Below are 19,988 nucleotides of genomic sequence, written 5' to 3' on the forward strand. Positions count from 1 at the left end.
TTGGAATATTGTGCATTGAAAATAACATAAAATAGATATCTTACCCTACAGGGACCTAAGCAGCAATTTAATAAGTGAAACAATATAAATATGTTTTAATTGTAAGTAACAATTTAATACTTATCTTCTTTTTCTGTTGATTAAAGTTATCAATGATGACACCAATGAAAAGATTAAGTGTGAAAAAGGATCCAAATATGATGAAAATGACGAAATAAAGGTACATGTACAAGTTGTCTTCATATTTCGGTTGCTCTTCCATCTGAAAGTGATTACAAACTTATTCAGCAAAATAAAAGTTACATACATACATTGTATAAAAAGATAACCAGAAAACCAAGCAAACACTAAAGAATGCTGGGAAGTAGACTGGATTTCCTATAATACTGGTAAAGGTTCTGGTAGAGATGTAAAGCCATATGTGAGCATTGGAATTTTAATATTGCCCTCATTAGGTAAGCATCCCCAGAAACTCTTATCCCCAAAACTTTGGACCACTTTACAAGTTAACAAAAACCCAAAGATTTCCACTAAAGCAGATCTTGAAACCTAAGTGTTCTGTGTGCTTCTTTAATGTTTTATTTTCATGGTGGATCTTTCTTTTGGCTTTGCATTCAACCCATATTACATTGTGGTTCCCCAAATACATCCTCCTTTTTTTTTACTTTGATACTAATTACAGTTAGTTCCTGGTTTACATACGAGATAGGGACTGTAGGTTTGTTCTTAAGTTGAATTTGTATGTAAGTCGGAACAGGTACTTTTTTTTAATAAATGCAATTAGGACAGATGTTTATCTCAACATAATAATAGGCAGCATGGTGTCAGTAATTGTATAAATTCCTCACCATCAGTTAATCACAAACTAAGCAAAATAATATGGAGCCTAGACATTCATTAACTTCTGGAGCAAGCTGTGCTTTAATATGAAAAAAGAAACAGAAAGTTATTCTTGGTCATTAAAGAGTTACAAGAGCTTGCAGAACAGCTCAGACTTCTTCTGCAAGCCATGCAAACTGCCCCCTTCCCCCCATCAAGCCTCAGTCCTGCACACAAACCAGCAGGGAAGCCCCGTTTGTATCTAGGAGTCGTACATTTGTCGAATGTCCTCAACTCGGGGACTACCTGTAAATGCTTTTCTGTGGAGAATCGTCAATTCTCTTTACTCTTTTCTATGAATGAGATTTTTGCATGAAGCAGTTAGGAAGTAGAGTCTCATACAGCCTATGCTCCCCTTGGAAATATAGGGTTTGGGGAGTCAATGATAATTCACCAAACAATAGAACACTCCAGTTAGTTTCCAAAACAGTAGGCAAAACTGACCTTTCTGGAATCAACAGCAGCATACATGATTTCCATCCAGCCTTTAAATGTTGCCTATAAATTGAAAGTAATGGTAATTAATATTAATAATAGTGTCCATTATATTTTAAACAACTAAAAATATTTGGTATATATACTCCTGTGATCCTATATTCAAATGTTACTCTAAAGTATAACTAAATGAAATTTGCTGTGTATGTCTTCATATTTGCTCTTTCTAATTGTTATAATCACCAATGTTACCAGAAACAAAAGAAGGTATCAATCCATAATTGCTATCAGAACAAGAGTATAATTGAAATTTTCCAATGGGTACAGACTGTATAAGAAACAAAAAAAGTGTGAAATAATCCAAGCTAAAGTAACTTAAGTCTTCTTAAAACTGTTTAAATGCGAACTTAGACATTAATATTTGCATGCCCATAGGCACACCCTGCCATGTAATATTGCCAGAGCTACTGATAGGGTGCTTAGGTACTGTGCATCACTTTGTAGATAGAGAAGGGATATTCCCAATTTTCATCATAGAGATACTACAGGGAGTGCTATCTGGCACTGCAGAAGCAAATTATGTTGATATATTCATTGTAGATTCATATGTTGTCAACTGTTTAAATACATTCATTTATTTTTTTCACAGCTTTGCTTTAAAACTAGGGACCCAGAGGCACCTTAATAATTATATCTCCTTTCTCTGTAATTTTCCCTTTTTTGTTCAACTCGTATATTCTATTACTTTACCACTGTCATTTATTTTTTTAGACAACATTTTTTGTACTTTGATCTATGAGTACTATTTGCTATGAAAAATGTGAAAATTTGATTTTTCTTTGCTATAAATATTGTTGCCCCCATGGTTGCCACTCTTGTTAGTAAGCAAAGCCCATCTTTGTTGCAGTTAAAGTTTAACCTTATTTCATATATCAATTTTAGGCCCTGTCCCCTGCTTCCACTCTACATCCTAGCCCTGTCCTTTCTTATGGTACTTATGAGCTTATGGTACTCCAGGACTGAGTGGTGCACACAGGCCATTACATGGGTACCATTCAGCTCTGGAAGAATACCCACCAACCCGCCACCACTGGTGGAAAAGTAGGAAGTGGTGCTGAGGCCATCAGACTAGAGAGAAGATTGCTATTAAAAAGTAAGCATATTTTCTATAATAAACAATACTGAAGATGGGGAATACTGCAATTCTGCATTAAGTAAAGATTAATTATGAACCTGTTGTGCTTGTATATTGCTCAACAAACATTACAACAACAAACTGATGTAAGTACATCAAGAGCAATTTACCAGTGATTTACAAATACTACAGTTTATAATTTTTGTGGGGTGATTTAAAATGCAATAGACAGTGAAAGCTTAAAAAAAAACAATCATTTCTTACCACTTGAAGCAAAGCAAGATAACCAAAGCCAACATTATCAAAGTTCACTTTGACGTTTTTCCATCTTGCGCTTAGATTACTGGCTATCAGGGCTTCACAGTCAGATTTATTATTGACTATACCAACATCAAAGTATTCTTCTGTTGTAACATTTATACAGTAGCCGTATTTTCCAGCGAACATGTTCACCCCCATAATGCTAAAAATTAGCCAAAATATTAGACAAACCAGCAGCACGTTCATGATGGAAGGTATAGCGCCTATAAGGGCATTTACAACCACCTAGTATAAAAATTGAGAGGAAGGAAATACATGTTACTAACAGCTTAAATTGTCTTTTAAAAAAGTGATAATGAGATTAACAATAAAACTAAATAAAAGGAGAAATAAACAAAACTAAACATCTAAGGAAAGAAATATGTCCAAATAAACACTTAAAATGAGTTTCACAATCATTTATAAAAACATGTAAAAAAATCAGAATGCAAAACAAAAAAATAAATACACAGTGACTAATTTATAAAATTCCAGCATGTTAAAATAAAATGACAAGGTGATTACATTTATATTGTAAATAAACGTGTTAAATAAACATGCAAATGAATTGTGAAATAAAACACTTCTGATACAGTGGTCATTTTGTAAAATTATGTATTAGATTGAATAATGCATTGACAGAAATGTAATACATTAATATTAAAAACTCTGCAAGCCAATTAATTAAAAACTGTTTGAGGTTAATGCACCCAACTTTTCTTCTTGGTGGAAAAAATGAGTCCCATGTCAGTCCTAACTGCTTAACTGCAACAGTTCTAGTGCAGACTCAATGGCACACCTAATTGCTTCCTTTCAATCGAATGGGAGGAGTTGGCAACGATTTTTTTAAACAGCTTTGGTTGCATTGCAGTTACAGTAGGTTGCAGTGCAGTTCCTGAAAATACCACAATGCATCTGGCCATGTGATTGCATTTCCTCCTCTGAAGTAAGAACTGTATTGCAACTGCAAACACAAGGTCAACACATGCAAACGCATTAACCTGTGGTAGGATTTGCCATTTCTGGGTGTGTACCGGCAGTTCGGAGAGTGCTTGAAAGCAGAATACTGCATAGTCTGCAACAGGAAATGTAAAAAAAGACCTTAGAGTAGCATGGAATTTGATAAGTCTGTGTGTGCAACCCAGTGGCTTAAGTTGTAAATTGTGCTAATTTGAACAATTTATGCCACTGATTTTCTTTTATTTCCTCATATATATGGAACCATTACACGTTAAAAAAAAATACTTTACAGAATTATGATCCCATTCAAGCATGTTTCAATGTGCGTATCTATCTATAGTGCCCATCTGTAAGAACTTGTAAGGCACCAATATTTCAATTCAAGATAATTATTTAGTACTGACAATATGGGTGGATTCAGGTGCCAACAAAGGTTTGTACAAGTACAAAACAATGATAGTGATAAATGACCCTGTATCAATGCATTAGGTAAATTTCACAATAGGAAAACATTTATTAAAACACGAAATTTAATAGATAAAACACAAAACAGATGATGGTTTAAAAGATGAAACATGTTAGGTAATCATGCCGATGAGAATAATTCTGGAAATGAAAAACTCCTGATGCAAGCAATTGCTTAACATGAATCATTCACAAACTGCTGCACTAGTAGCTACTATTGTGCTCAAAGCCAGGCACGCAGTGATGATGTATTCACTAAGATATCATTTCATTCTTGATATGGAAACATTCTTAGCGATTTGAACTGTTACCATTTAGACAAAATATTTGCTGCATTCAATTTCAAACTTCAGTCATAAGCCATAATATCTGAACTGAATTTACAGAGTCAATAAAATAAAACAATACTTTTAAATTTATGGTGCCTTCCATGAAAAATATAGGAATGTGGTCTCATACTCATACATATATACATATATGTAGTTTTAATGAGACAACATTAAATGTTTATCGGATGAAACGCTTTATTGTCAAATAGAAGAAAAATATTATATTATATATATATATATTTTTTTTTTTTCTATTTATAACAAATGCAATTAGTTTATTAGATAGGTAAATTGCGTTTTAGGGGTAATATTAGTTTTATTAAATTTCAAAATGCCTGTCTGGGTGATGTCAGATACTTACTGTTTGATTTTTTTTTTGTACAGAGAGGGAATCAATAGAATTCCAAGCTTGGATCCTGCTTTTAAAACCACCAGTCTTAAGTTACATAAAATATAACAAAGCCTAAAATGTATTTTTTTTTTAAACAGCAGTATATTTGAGGTTTTTCTTTTTATTTAATATGGTAAATACAATAAACAAATACATAAATGGTCACATATGTCTCTAAACTCTGGGAAGTGGCACATTTTCAAAACTAAAAATTACATTATAACTATATTGTTATTGGGTCATTATGTACTAGTTAAGTAAAATTTTCTTTATGCATACCCTAGCAGTCTTTATTATAGTAAACTTGGTTTATTTTAATCCACAAGTCAGTATGACTTTTCATATTAAGAGAAACCCTCCTCAGTTCATGTTTAAACTACTAATAAACTAAACCCCAAATAAGTAATTGATTATGCCTGTCTAAGAAGATGATTATGGACAAAATTGCATTGATAGTCCAATTCGGTGAGCATGGTCAGAAACAGATGAGCTCTACCCCCGAAAAAAATTGACATTAAAAATTATACTTACTGAGAATAACTATTTCACAATGTTTGAAATTTTTTAATGTAAATCTTCAATCCATATGTAAAATTGTTTACCAATTCATAGAACGCCTCTAAATGTATATTAGAAAATTAGTAATAATATTTAAATTTATGTTACTTCTAAGCATATGACAACCAAGATTACCATAGTACTTAATCATTTTTGTTTCACATTACAATATTTTAAAAAAATTAAAGAAACAAATCTAATATTGTTTGTTAATTATGTTTTAAATAGTATTTTTTAACCAACCTAATAATATTTAATCAATTAAATATTATTTACCTACCTAATTAATATTTTAACCTACCTAAAAATAATAAATTTGTTTTGGAAAATATTACGTTTCGTTCAAATTTTATTTTTGCATTTTATTTTACTTTGAAATTTTATTTTATTTTTTTTGTTATTATTTGCAACTTTAAGGTGCTAAAAATAGTTTATAAACTGAAAATCAATAAGGCATATCACCTATTTCTTTTAAATCCTAAGTTTGCACTTGTGTAAATAATGATTCGGTCAATTTGTTTTACAAGAATATTTGCTTCTTTTAAAATGTTGTAATATTTTTAACCAACTAAACAAAGATATATCCGGAAAACAAACTTTTATCACAATAAAACATAGAAATAAAAAAAAATATGCATTGAAGCATATCAAGCAATCAAGATGCAATTTTTATCAGTTCATATAGGTTTTAACACTAATAAATACTGGTCTTAGCCATTTCTAAGTTTTCATTTAAAAACTACCGCCGTATTACAATGTTCTTATTTCTGTTTATATTATGTAATATTTTTGGTATATTAAGTGTAGTCATTTTTAAAGTATATTCATAACCTAAATTTCTACAGCACTATAGAAATGAATTGCCACTTCACAGAATATACAGATTGGTGATGATTGGGGATGAAACCTATATCTTTTTTCCAGCACACTATTATTCAGCTTTTAAACATTTAATTGCACATCATACAGAAAAAACAAAAGCTAAAACAAAATATTTGTAAAACAAGTTTATACATCAGAACTTTTGATTTCATATTGTGGTTACCTGAGAAATATATTACCACAAAATAATTAGTTTTAAAAAAATATATGTATAAAAAACTGCTACTGAAAATCAGTTTTTCTAGCTAAGAATATTTGTTATCTTTTTTATAAATTAAGTGGTTTATTATTGCATAAAATCATGCAAGTTTTCAATAATTTGTATAATATCATATTTTCACATGCATATTTTTTAATTTGTATAATCAAGGTTTATCTAAGAATCAAATTGTGTAAACAGTTTCTCATTAAAAAATGTTTTCATTGGACCTGAAGTTTGAAATGCAATATAATTTAAGAACAATCAAGTGAGCATGCATATCCGACAGTTCAACTTTAATATTTTAGTTTAAAGTTGAGTTGTCTAATTTCTTCATAAAATCAAGCAGTGTACCATGCTTACGTGTTTTTTTTAACCATTGAATGCATGCATTGAAATATTGCAATTTTGATTAAATCAATGGAGACTCTTGCTGCACATACAATTTCACCAACAATGACAAAAAATAGAAATGAGAATTAAAACCTTTTCCATTAAATTTTAATTTAGTTTGTCTATTAGTGGTGCATATAATAAAGTTTATTTAAACTAAACAATTTCTGTAACATTTTTTTCTGAGAATTAGTGATAGAATAAGTTCTCTGTTAAGTCTTCTTTATAAGTCAAAGAGCCTTTTTAAAATTGAGTGTATTAGTTAATGACTGACACACAAGAAAAGTTATGTTTGAATTATCATACCATCTATACATCATTAGGTGTTAAAAGTTCTGCTGTAAAAAAGTAACAGGTATGCATGTAACACTTTTAGGTTTACTCGTTAGGTTTGCTGTATAAATGCCTAATTTTTATTGTCTAAAATGTAATTTTTGAAATAGCTGTTTTTTCTTATTTTATTTACTTAGCCTCTTGTTATCGTAAAAAATCCATTTTTTCCTCCCTAATATGACCACAGTCCCATAACTTACACGCAGTGTAACACATAGCTTTTTTTTTAGGTCCCCCCATGAAGTTTTATTTTCTAATGGAGTGCATTTTACCTAGCTTTATGAAGTTGAATTAATAGTTATCCAATCATGTTCAAAGAAAATTCTTCTAAACATGACTGGATATTCAAAGTGAACACTGGCCTGTTGACTTTATGTAGACCATTTCATTGGACCTATTATAGTCTGAATTCCTTGTCACTGTCTCTTATTTTGTGTCTTCTGGCTCCTAGCTTTCAGCATTTTGTGACACACAAAAAAAACATTAACATAATAATTTCCACTTGTGTGATTTATTAGTCATTTTTTTTTAAATTAAAAGCATTCACCACATACATTAAATAGGAAATGCATATGAATTAAAAAAAAAATAAAAATAGGTGGCATCCTACTATAATTTTCAATACAATCTTAACGCACCCTTGTGTGTCAGTCTGCAGATTTTCCCATAAACTTACAAACAATTCAGTACATTTAATGGGCAGGTTAATTAAAAGCAGATGTTGTTATTTTTAAGGCAGTGATTCACCACATATGATATGGCAGCAGATAGTGGTCAAATATTGCTTATATTTCAGTTTTTATTGCCAAATATGTGAACATTGACAGTGCATCCATGCATCCGATGAATAATACATTTATTGTCTGGTAGCCTTATTTAACAAAAAAATCAAGGGGTCTATTAAACAGAAAAAATAAAATCACCTTTTTTTCACTGAAGTATCCAGTTTGTTAGTAGAACAAATAAATAAAAATCTGCACTATTGCCACCTATCACTTATTTAATGTGTATATATGTATAAATATATGTATATACAGTATATATCATGAATATAACTTAACAATGTGTCATGGCATCCATTTGCCAAAAGGTAATTGTCATTGATACTTGTCTTTAGCATTTGTATTTAGTACAATTGCATTTAAGGTGTATTCACTTTGTATGGACTTAGCAGTCTATGGCTTTGCAACTGCATAAATTATTACAGAGTACAGCTAGCTCTTGAAACATAGCATGTTGTATTTAAGCTAACCTAAATTTATTGTAAGTATGACATCACTAGACCTTTTATTATACCCCTAGGTCAACTTAGTTTATTTCTGTTGAATAGACTCAATTATGAAGAAAAAAGCTGGCATGTTGTGATAGCATATGGTTTTTGCAATGTGTTTAAGCATCCTACCTCATATCTGTTAGTGCTAAACAGTAAGTATGAGGTTCTTGCAGCATCTCTGCATGGATTTATCATATCTTATGCTTTTTTTTCTCACATGCACGATTCATTTCTATGCATGCATTATCTTAAGGTCTTTCAGGTGGTCTTACCCTCATCCCTTCAAACCGTGACAGGGCCCTCAGAGGTCTCAATGCCCTCAGTGTCCTAAGGGACTTTATGGCCCCTAATTCTGAGTAGCCCAAGGCGTTAGCTACTAAGCTAACCAATGACACCTACACAAAAACACAAAAGTAATAACCTTAATTGATCTTCCCATTTTTTCTACTCAGACATTAAAGAAATTTAGATATTATTAAAGATACTTAAAGAATCCAGGTGACCTAAGAAAAATTTTAAAAGATATTAGAAAATGATGAACCTGTTGGGAAAACAGTAAAAAAGTTAGTCTTCTTACCCTTTTTATGTTAAAAGGCCAAATTGGAATGCAAGAAGGCATCTATGAAAATTATGCACTATTTCCCTTTGTGTGTATATAGATCTTACCCTGATGCCTTCAAATCTTGACAATGCACGTAGAGGTCTCAGTGCTCTTAAGGTCCTTAGAGATTTAATAGCGGCTAGTTGATCATACCCAAGGGCCACCGCCAAAAGAGATATGATAGAAATCTGTTCAGAATTAATGGCATCATTAATCAGAGCCTTATTTTTTAAGGTTTGGCCTTATAAATCAGGGAGAGGTGATTGTGTGTTAGTGTATTTTTGCAAACAAATATCAAATATTTTGTATGCTAGAGCAAGCAGCCTTTCTCAACCTTTTCACTCAAAGGAACCCTTAAAATAATTTTTAGAGCTTAGGGAACCCCTGCTAAAATTAATTTATTAGGGGGCTGTGGAAAGAATGCCCCCCCAACGGCAGCATTATTAATGCCATGCACACAGCCAGCAAGAAAAATCACTGGACCATTAAACCCAGAGTTATGCTGAAACCAGATGGCAAGTCAATCAGCCACAGCTCAAGAAACCCCTAGAAACTTCTAGGATTCCACAGAACCCTGGTTGAGAATGGCTGTGCTAAAGGGTATTATGTAGAACATGATCCACTAAAAATGACAACTATGATTGTACATTTAACATCAAAATGTAGTGAAAAATAATAAATGTTTTATTATTTTTAATGTGGCATTAACTTCAAAAAGCAAGCTCACATTAAGCCACTACTGTATAAAAAATATTTAAATTAGACTAAAAAATGTAAAAGCTTTCAAATCTAAATTAATGATTTAAAATAATTGTATTTGAAATATTTGTGGCAATATTAACAACCAATCAAAAAAGAGTCACAATTTAATAAATTGTTTATTTTGAATGGAAAAATATGTATTAGTATACTGTAGATTTTGCTGATTGCTAATTTTAAAATGTATTTTAGGTTAAAAAAAAATATCACTTGCAAAAAAAATATTTAAATACCTTTAGTAAAATTAAAGTTTCTTTTGGATGTAACAGATTAGAAGCATTTTTTGCTTGTTTTTACAAAATTGAAAGAATATGATCACAATTAAAAGGCTGTTTATAAAGCAGTAAATTTCAGCAGATTTCATGCTTCACAATTAGGCCCCTATGCTTTCAGTTTTTTTATGTTTAATTGAATATTTACGAGTCTATAAATTAGTTCTTACTAATACAAATCTTTACTTTACGAATAAACATTTAATTCAGAGTGCTTCCATGACATTTAATTTGCAGAGCACACTAAGCTTTCTAATAAAAGAATCCAGCATTAGCTACTAACCTAAACTGTAAATGGTATGTGCCCCTTCCATCATCTCTATAAATGTATTAACCAGAAAGGAATAGCAGTTGATTAAATTACCAAAGCTATTTGCAGTCAAGTAGTAAACCACTTAGCAAAAGTAATGGAAAGTAACTCAAGTGCATGGGTTACTCAAGCTGCAAGTGAGAAATATAAAATAATACCAATAATTCATAACCATTATTCATAATTACTGGACTTATAAGTAATCACATTTTTAAACAATGTAAAATAAAGTAAATATATCAACAAAATGCAAAAATATTTACTCTGGGAAATATGAAATACAACTGTAAAATATCCAGATATAGTTATTATTTCAATCCAACAGATAAAGCTTTCTTTGCTACATTTATCAGGCTATATAACTCTACGCATACACAGCTGAATAAATTGAAATAGTGACTTATCGCTCCCAGTACCAAATGTCAATTAAGAAGAAACAGACTAAATAAATAAACAAAAAACTCTATACCATTCAAAAACATATATTGGCCGATGTCAGGGGTGCACCTTGTATTAAATATTTGTTAATAAAATAAAAATTTGATATAAATATCAGATAGTAAACATTTAAGGCCCCCAAGCCACTTTAGCTTCCTTTGAAATATTGGTTTCTATGACTAATATTATTATACTTCATTGAGAAGGGACGAAAGATAAAAATATCAAATGACTGTGTTTTCAAGTAAATACACTAATTGATTTCTAATGAAAGATTTTTTCTTCACAAATGGAACACAGGGCATAACAAAAATAATAATGAATTAAATAGATGACATACACAACAATGAAACCACGCTCAAAAATAATCACACCACTCTAACTCCTTTCATTAGAATCATACTGCAAGCAGTGATCGAATCAATTGTATGCATCAGCCTCTACAAACCCATTTATGGTTTGAGCTTTTTTTTTTTTTCTTTGATTCAGCTGTAGGAGTTTGTTTTGTTTTTTTTAAATTCAAAAATGATAACTTTAATAATTTTACAAAAGCAGTAACTTCGACCAATGCTTGACACACAGAATGTCAAAGGGCAATAATGCAGCTGATTAACATACCCGCTACTGAAACATTTTAGCACCACTGTTTCCTTTGCATTTGGCACTCAACCTTAATGTTTCTGATTACCTCCAAGGCTTCTTCATTTGTGCTCTTTGGCCTTGATGAAAAAGTATGTGTTATTATTAGTTTTTGTACTTACCATGTACTGTGGTTGTTGCACATGTGGGGAATGCCTGATTTATTTCAGCATTTAAATATCATGAAAATGACAATAAATATGCAATGTTTCAGTATTTAACAATTGCAGTGGCCATTTAGGAACATCACAGTAATGCAGACAATTATTATAATTTCATAAAATTTGCAAAAATACAAGTATCATCATTCTTTAAACTCATACACCAAACTAAAACACTCTTATTTTGATTACATTGTTCTCAGTAAAAAGTCTATGTGACCAGTAATCCTTGTTGGCCAGCGGCAAGAAATACATATATAAAGAAAGCATAAAAGATACTAATGATATTAACATATTTATATGAAGATAGATTAGACTGGGTCAATTTGCATCTGGTATGTATTATCAATATAGTGAACCATATCTTGTTCTACATATGCTGGACAAGCAGTAAAAACACTTTAAATCAAGTCCCAATGCATTTCTGTATCTAAAAGAATTGTGGGAAAAATTAGTGGCACAACCTCGCCAACCCATGATGATAAACAACAATCAACGAGTGCCTTTATGCTTGTAGAAATTGAGGGGTTTTGTTGTGAGCTCTAAGCCATAGTTCAGACCCGTAGTGTGTGCATGGCTGCTGGTGGCTTGGCCCCTGGTCAGCCATTTACAGCAAACACTGCTGCACTGGTTCCTAAAGTACCATTTGAAAGTGAGCAGCAGTGAAATATTTTTGTTCTGTATTGTTTTCATTAAAACAGCTGTAAAGATCAGATTTGTTTGGTTTGGTGTAAAGTTCTTTTATTGCTCATTTAGAATATGTAAAAAAAAAACAATTTCCAGTAGTCTGAGTACAAGTCAACTTTATTAAGCAAACATCGCCCACTGTTTTAGTAATTGTGGACACATTTATATTGAATGTTTTGTTAATATGATGTTCACTTTGTAAATGAAAAAAATCCTTTTAAATAGTAAATAAATAAAGCAGTTATCACCTTATTTGCCCAAGCAAGCAAAAATCCTGTTTCTTTAAACAATCCTAGTTGGGACTATTTTTAAGTAAATTTTACGTACACTTGGTTCTAAAGGTTTACCAGGGTAGTTGTCCTGATCTTGGCTTTACTACCTAGGGAGTTGCTGAACTTGGGCCAGTATGTGGTCAGTACACCTTGTAACATCTGACCTACTATCTTACTTCTTCAAGGTTTGCAAATGTACTAAGCAATGCAACCCAAGGGTTTGCCTCCAAAACTGGCAATTTTTATATTCCTAGTCTTACAGATTACTTTCTGTGGTGCATTGGATAATTTATTTCACTTTAAAATGGTTTTACAACCTCCAAAATATATAGGTTATATATGGAAATGCATCCATTGTCCAAAAAACAATTACATCATATAAACCTTTAAAAGCAAATTTATATTTTTAAAGTGCAGTTATTCTGATCACCCCACCTCCTGGCCTAAATGAACCTCCCCTACTCCCTACACATATTCACCAAGCTGCACGCAGCTGCAGCTTCTTCTCTGTGTATACATCCAGTGGTGCCTGCACAGTAATGCCCCATTGAATTCTATGAAGTGGGTGGACATATCATCTGCTTTCTGACATCTATGGGGTATGTGGAGAGGGGAGAGTGGGTTACTTTAGGCCTGGGAAGTGGGGTAACCACCATTATGGTACTGAAAGTACAATTATTCTTTAATTCAATAATAAAATCATGTATTTTTTAGTGTCTAACAGACCATACCAGTTAAAAGCTCCATGAATCTTTCATGTTGTACAGTTTACAAAACACAATATTGCCACCTAACACCCTTGATATAAATCCAATTCAAAAGGTAGATTGGGCTCAGTAGAATAAACATATGTGCATTCCAGCAGTTAAAGGTATATTATGACAAGTAAAATTGGAACATTCTATCAAAATGGTCTTTGCAGTTGCAGGAAAAATTGAATTTCCCTAAAAGTTTTTAAATTCCATTAAAAGTTCACTTATTACCCATTAAAGTTCATTTTTACCTAAAATTGAATAAGGCAAATTCTAAAATAATTCAGGTAATTACGTAAATATAAACAGTGTATAAAAGCCAAGTTGTGAACAGAATATCTGTTTTATGAATGAGCTCACACATTAGTGGGAGGATCAATTGGATGTGTCCATATGACACCTAAAACAGGAAGAACAGTCAATGCCCAAGCATTTCCCAGCATCCCTGCAATACAGTAGAATCCCTATGTCACTTTGAGAAATAGGCAAATGGTGAGCAATCATAGGACCTCAGTCTGTCAACAAGATACTAAAAGAATTCAGAGGTCCTGACTCTAAGGACCGGTGCATAGCTACATCCAAACACAGCTACACAATGGTGTTTTTAAATCTGTAAAGTTCCAAACATGATACTTTTAATTTATACAAATTAACATAATTCCTTTGAGACGTTGCCTTTTTCAATGTTGGCTTTAGTGCCATGTAGAGAATATAACTAGACAATGGGCCTGATTTATAAAAGCTCTCCAAGGCTGGAGAGGATACACTTTCGTAAGTGAAGCTGGGTGATCCAGCAAACCTGTAATGGATCTGATCCATGATTTTAAAAAATTGTTAGCAAATAGCAAATGACTTTGAAGAAATGCATTCTAGATTTGCTCGATCACCCAGCTTCACTGGTGAAAGTGTATCCTCTCCAGCCTTGGAGATCTTTACTAAATCAGGCCCAAAGTTCTCCAGGGCTGGAGAGGATACACTTTCTTCAGTGAAGCTGGGTGAACCAAAAAACTTGGAATCGATCTGGTCCAGGATTCAAAACATTTTCTAACAAATAGTAAAATACTTTGAAGAAATCCATTCCAGGTTTGCTGGATCACCCAGCATCACTGAAGAAAGTGTATCCTCTCCAGCCTTGGAGAGCTTTGATAAATCAGGCCCATTGTATGGGTTTAGGGTTATGGGATATTACATTCCACCTGTTAAACTGAAGAGCCTACAAATGCTTCTAATGTCCATGCCCATGCACTTCAAACCACTATAAGTACAAAACCCATACAAGAACATAAAGAAAACTTAGATATGTGTTTGTATTGATAACACACAGGTGGTAAGGGTGGATAAGTAAATGTGACATTTTTCCCAGGAGGTTTAACTAGTACTTTAAAGTTTAAAGGCAGGGTTTAATTGACTTTGTATATTCAACATAAACATATTTGTAAGCATTTGTGCAATTTTGTTTACATATTTAATATTACTTGAAGACATACATTGAGAATAATTCACTGAAAGGCACTTAGGAAAAGAAAGACGTGTCTAAATACCTACATCAACAATTAGGAAATCCAGCCAGCACCAGGCGTTGGTAAAGTATTTTGCAAATCCATAGGCCACCCATTTCAGAAGCATTTCAAGGATAAAGATGTACGTGAAGACTTTATCAGCGTATTCCAGCATGGTTTTAATTGTTTTTCTTTGTTCTATGTAAATATCTTCAAATGCCTACAATAAAAGAAAGTTCAGGCTTGTGACATATTAATATTCAATATGCTACTGAAAAAAAGGAAAACAATGCTTAACATAACAGCGCATTAAAGCAATGATTAAACACATCGTAAAAGTAAAAAGTTATGTGTACCTTAAGTCTAGTCTTTAGAAACAATTTTGAGATTGTTTCCAGTGACAGTAGGACAAATTAGTGCACAGCACTGTTCAGTTCTTTGGAGAAGGAAAGGGTGAGGAAGAGTGGGAAGCACCAACTTCCACAGAAAATGACAGCAGTCGACTCCATTTTTTTTTGTTTAGTGATCCACCATGGCGTATTGCTAAATGTCGTCAGGGGAGTATTTTTCAAGTGCTAGATATTCATCCAAGGTATACAATTATCTAGCATGTCTCTTTAAAAAAAGCTCTAAAGATATCAATGATTACCTTTAATATTCTGAAATTAAGGTTAAATAAAAAAGTTAACAATGTTTTGGTGCTTTGCAGAAGGCTCTGCAGATCCAGTTTGTACAAGTGTGATAGATTACATATGTTTACAACTGAACAGCACTTACCAGGGCTCCACTGCTAAGAAGAATCATGAAGATTATGAAGGTCTCAAACCAGTTGTGCTCCACTATCCTAAAACATGTTTTTCTTAGGTTCCACCATTGCTTTCCTCTGCCTTCCAAAATACTGACATCACAACATGGGAATTTCCTGATACACCCTGTTAAGACAATCACAATTTACACTTCAATAAATGCAACCTAATTAACTTTGATTCTTGCAATGGATTTATATTTTTTTGCCTTTACTGTTTATATGACTTGGCTCTCTACAAAATATTCGAATGTCACAGGGGATCCTGTCTGGTCATTTAGACTTCATCTCTACCCACCTGATGACCAAAAAATACTAAATTCTTCTGTCTTTCTTTCCTATTTGGCTTGCAGGAGGCTGGTTTCTTAGAATGTGCATAGCTGACAGTTTTTAATGGCACATGGATAGGTGTCTCATTAGAAGACATATTTGTAAACCTATAAATTAAAGTAGCATGGCTCTACAAGGCCATGTATATGTAAAAGCAAGGGGAACCATACAGATTATCAGGGTGAGGCCTCATTTACATAAGGAAAACCTGTGCTTAGAATACTTTTTTTTGCCTTTCTCTGGTTCCTATATTGCTTGGGCCACCGACAAAACTAAGTAGAAAATTAAGCCAGATTTCTGAACCTTTCTGATCACTTGTTCTGGGTTAAAGGATTACAACAATTGCATCAGCCAAACAGAAAGGTTTTTAAAAGGGTTTAGTAACTCCACTGCAGTTTATCTACTATACCAACCATTCTCAACCAGGGTTTTATGGAACCCAAAGGTTCCTTCGGGGGTTTCTTAAGATGTCCCTTACTATTTTTCTTTCTGTCTAGTTCCGGGTGTAACACCACTTGGAGCATGTGCAGTTTCCAGTGACCCCTGATGAATCTATGGGGTCAAGGGGGTGCCCTAAAATTTGGGAAATTTTTTAGGAATCCCCCATGGGTAAAAAACGTTATAAAAGGCTGTATTATTATATACTGTATGCATAGCCAATTAAACAATGTTAGCCCTGCACTGAAAAAACTGAGGCCAGTTTATAAGGAAGTAAAATAATGTAAATAATTTACAGTCCAAATGGACAATTATGTGTGGATTACCACAGTGTCATTTTATTTGATGGTTTTTGATTGACTCTTTAATATGTTCTTTGGTAATAAGGATGTAATGATGAGTTTGTGGAAAAACTTGTATGATATCTTTTATACTGATGGTGACAGGTTTGGTTCTTGTGACCAGACTTCTAAACCCTATTCCCTAAGATAAGGTGCTACCCATGGATACTCATGTATGATTTCTCATTAATAGGCAGTCCTGCTCAGATATTAGACAGAAAATAATGGTGCAGAGCTCGACGTGGCAAAAAGTTAGGTCCTGTGTGGAGCCTGGGCCTGGAATCTAAGAGGCACAAATTTGAATTCAAACATTGTTACGTGTAGGCGCCGCAAAACACTAATATTACCTCTGACACGTATTATGACACATCTACAACTACAAAAGAGTATAATTAACAAACATAATTTTACAATATTATAATGTAATGCCCTTTTTTTTTTAAATGGCATTTCCATGGGCAAACTTTTGAATGATAGTATGGATCTCTTAATAAAAATAAATCTGAAGCTGGCATACCTAAACTAAGATTTTACTGCATGATTTCAGTTTGATTCAGTTCACATTTTTTCTTTCATGTGTAACCTCTTTGTGTTTAATGAATTCTTATGTAATTGTGTAGGGAGTACCACAGGGAGAAATATATTTAACTCACAGAGGGTAATTATTACAGTGCTAAAATACATCTATTGAACCTTTAAATGGCTAATTTAGAGATAAATATTTCTCTGCTGTGACTGTATATATGGAAAACATGAAAACTGAGTGTGTGGGGGACAATGTATCACAGCCTGGTAGAAGTACCTTCTGTAAAGCAAGCCTCTGGCTCCATAACTTCTTCCGGCTCCACTAACGCTGCAGGTTCTCCTTCCCCAGCTGGTCTTATGTCCACAGTGCTGCCTTCTGATGAGCTGGATAGGGTCAGTTTCTGCAACAGAAATGGTTCATCAAGGTGAGCCACTGCTGACAGGCAAGATAGGCTTTAATACTTAGTAATCAATATACAGTGGTACCTTGGTATAAGTCCGCTTTGGAATAAGTACAACTTAGTATAAGTCCTATTTGGACACAAAAAAGTTTGCTTGGTATACAACCTTTGTGCTAGAACGCGCTACCCTCTCGAATTTACCTCTCTCGAAACAAAGACATGACTTCCCACGAGTGTCAGTACGCCAAATGCTACCATTTAGTGAACAACCGGCACTATAACTCTCTGTGAATTACATAACATCTCCTCCTCCTCCCTTCTCAGCACCATCCTAGTAGGCACTTGACTCTTCTCAGCAAGGTAAAGTGAGGTTAAATGTTCATTTATTTCATCTAATTGCTTTTGTATTTATTTATTTTAGTAATAGGCAGTGTTTAAATTATTTCAAACAGCCCCATCAACGTATAATATGCCAATAACAATAGGATTTTTTTTCATGGGAACGGATTAATCATTTTCCCTTTATTTCTTATGGGAAAAAATTGTTTGGTATAAGTCCAAGGATCTGGAACGGATTAAGGACTCCTACCAAGTTACTACTGTATTTTAATATATTAGAGTCTTTAGGGCTGTTTTCCCAGGGGTTCCTTGAACCATGAACTGTTTGTGCCTCACAGGGAAGTTTAATGAAATTTATGACAATCTGTAAGGTTTATATTCTTCCTATTGACCATCTTAATATACTGTGAGCTGTGATTAAAGTATATATTGCAAGGGTTTCCTAAAACTTGAAGTTATTTCCAGGGTTCCACCATTTTAGAAAGGCTGAAAAACACTGCTTCTGGGGCTGGTTTTAATTACAACCTGTTCAATCTATGTATCATGTTTATGACAATTGGTAAAATGCAATCACAAACATGATTCAATTCCAAAGTCACCTAACTCTCTAAGCAAAATACAAATCTCTTTGAACTGATAGTACCCATCATCGCCTCGGAGGTATAACAGGTGCTCCTTAAAGTAAATGGATATGGGGCAGTTAAAATCTAGGTGTTTCATTGTTCATTTGTGTTGTGCTGTACCACGGTGGTAAGGTTCGTTTGGGGAGCCACAATATTTAATGGCAATGCAAGAAATGTGTGTGTTAATGCAAGTCACTTCTGGAAATAAGCTTTCTGCTTAAAATATGACTAATCTTTACAAAGGATTCTTTTTGCAAAAGCACACACAGACTTAGCTGTTTATATTTCAGAGAAAACCAGTTCTAGTAAACAGCATTCTAAGATTAATTGTTTAATTTTTACAAACATAGACAGACATAAAAACAAAACTGAATTATTGCTGAAGCAATGGTTGCTATCCTTTGACCCATAATTAGCTTGTAATAGAGCTGCATTAAAATGTTCAGAAAATGTGCTAATGACGCTCAGGGGATTTTACACAGACTCAGACATGAGGGTAAAAACTAATCTACGTAAATCTAACCAAGCTCTGACACAGACATCACAAAATAACTTTAGGTCAAAACCATCTAAGTTAGTACAAAATAAATGTATATTGACAATTGAAGAAGGTTATATTTGCAGAATATGTATGATCCTATGATATCTGCAAAACCAGTAATGGTGGCCACGTGATAAGAATAATTTTTAATAGATCAGACCATCCTTCTTACCTAAAGAACCTTTGAAATAATGTTTTGGTCTAAAGCAGGGGTTCCCAAACTCCGGCCTTTAAACCAGATACAGCCTAGCCAGTAGTTTGTCTTGGCTCAATGCCCCCTGGCCGATCTGGTCGAATGCCAACCGGCAACCTGCGTCGGAGCCGGAACAAACTGCTGGAGCGGCCGGAGCTCCAGGGCTGCATGCAGCTTTTGAGCCTCCGTGTGGTGGCTCCCTTCTCTATTTACCGCAGGCCACATTACCATTTCCGTCGCCGGGGTAAATAGGGAACATTCCCTCTCCTCCATATCCATTGGGTGTGCTCCTGGTGGGGGACTTGAGAGAGAGTCTGGTCCAGTGTGCTCCTGCCTTCCCCTGAAATGGCCTAATGACCAAAAACGTTTGCTGACCTATAGTCTAAAGGAACCCCATCTAAGATTTATCAGGAATCATTAGGATGCATGATGATTTTGGAAAACAATGCCCCTTTCTGGGGATGGTCAGAATGTTACCTTCAGAGACAGTCAAATAATTATGCCATCGCCATCAGATGGTACACAACTCA

General features: G+C 33.5%; 1 protein-coding gene across 4 annotated transcripts in view; it reads right to left on the reverse strand.

Annotated features, from left to right (window-relative positions):
• The window catches only part of LOC140335554 (sodium channel protein type 2 subunit alpha-like), a 91,157-nt gene that overhangs the window by 6,602 nt on the left and 64,567 nt on the right, over positions 1-19,988 (reverse strand). For all 4 annotated transcript variants that reach the window (XM_072418269.1, XM_072418268.1, XM_072418270.1 and 1 more), the window contains exons 18-24: positions 17,639-17,762; positions 15,700-15,854; positions 14,969-15,142; positions 8,805-8,927; positions 2,714-2,995; positions 1,324-1,377; positions 125-262 (exon numbers count right to left, since the gene is read on the reverse strand). In XM_072418269.1, coding sequence (XP_072274370.1) covers positions 125-262; positions 1,324-1,377; positions 2,714-2,995; positions 8,805-8,927; positions 14,969-15,142; positions 15,700-15,854; positions 17,639-17,762 — 1,050 coding nt within the window. The remainder of the gene's footprint in view (positions 1-124; positions 263-1,323; positions 1,378-2,713; positions 2,996-8,804; positions 8,928-14,968; positions 15,143-15,699; positions 15,855-17,638; positions 17,763-19,988) is intronic.

This window comes from Pyxicephalus adspersus, chromosome 7 (genome assembly GCF_032062135.1).
Source record: "Pyxicephalus adspersus chromosome 7, UCB_Pads_2.0, whole genome shotgun sequence".
NCBI lineage: Eukaryota > Metazoa > Chordata > Amphibia > Anura > Pyxicephalidae > Pyxicephalus > Pyxicephalus adspersus.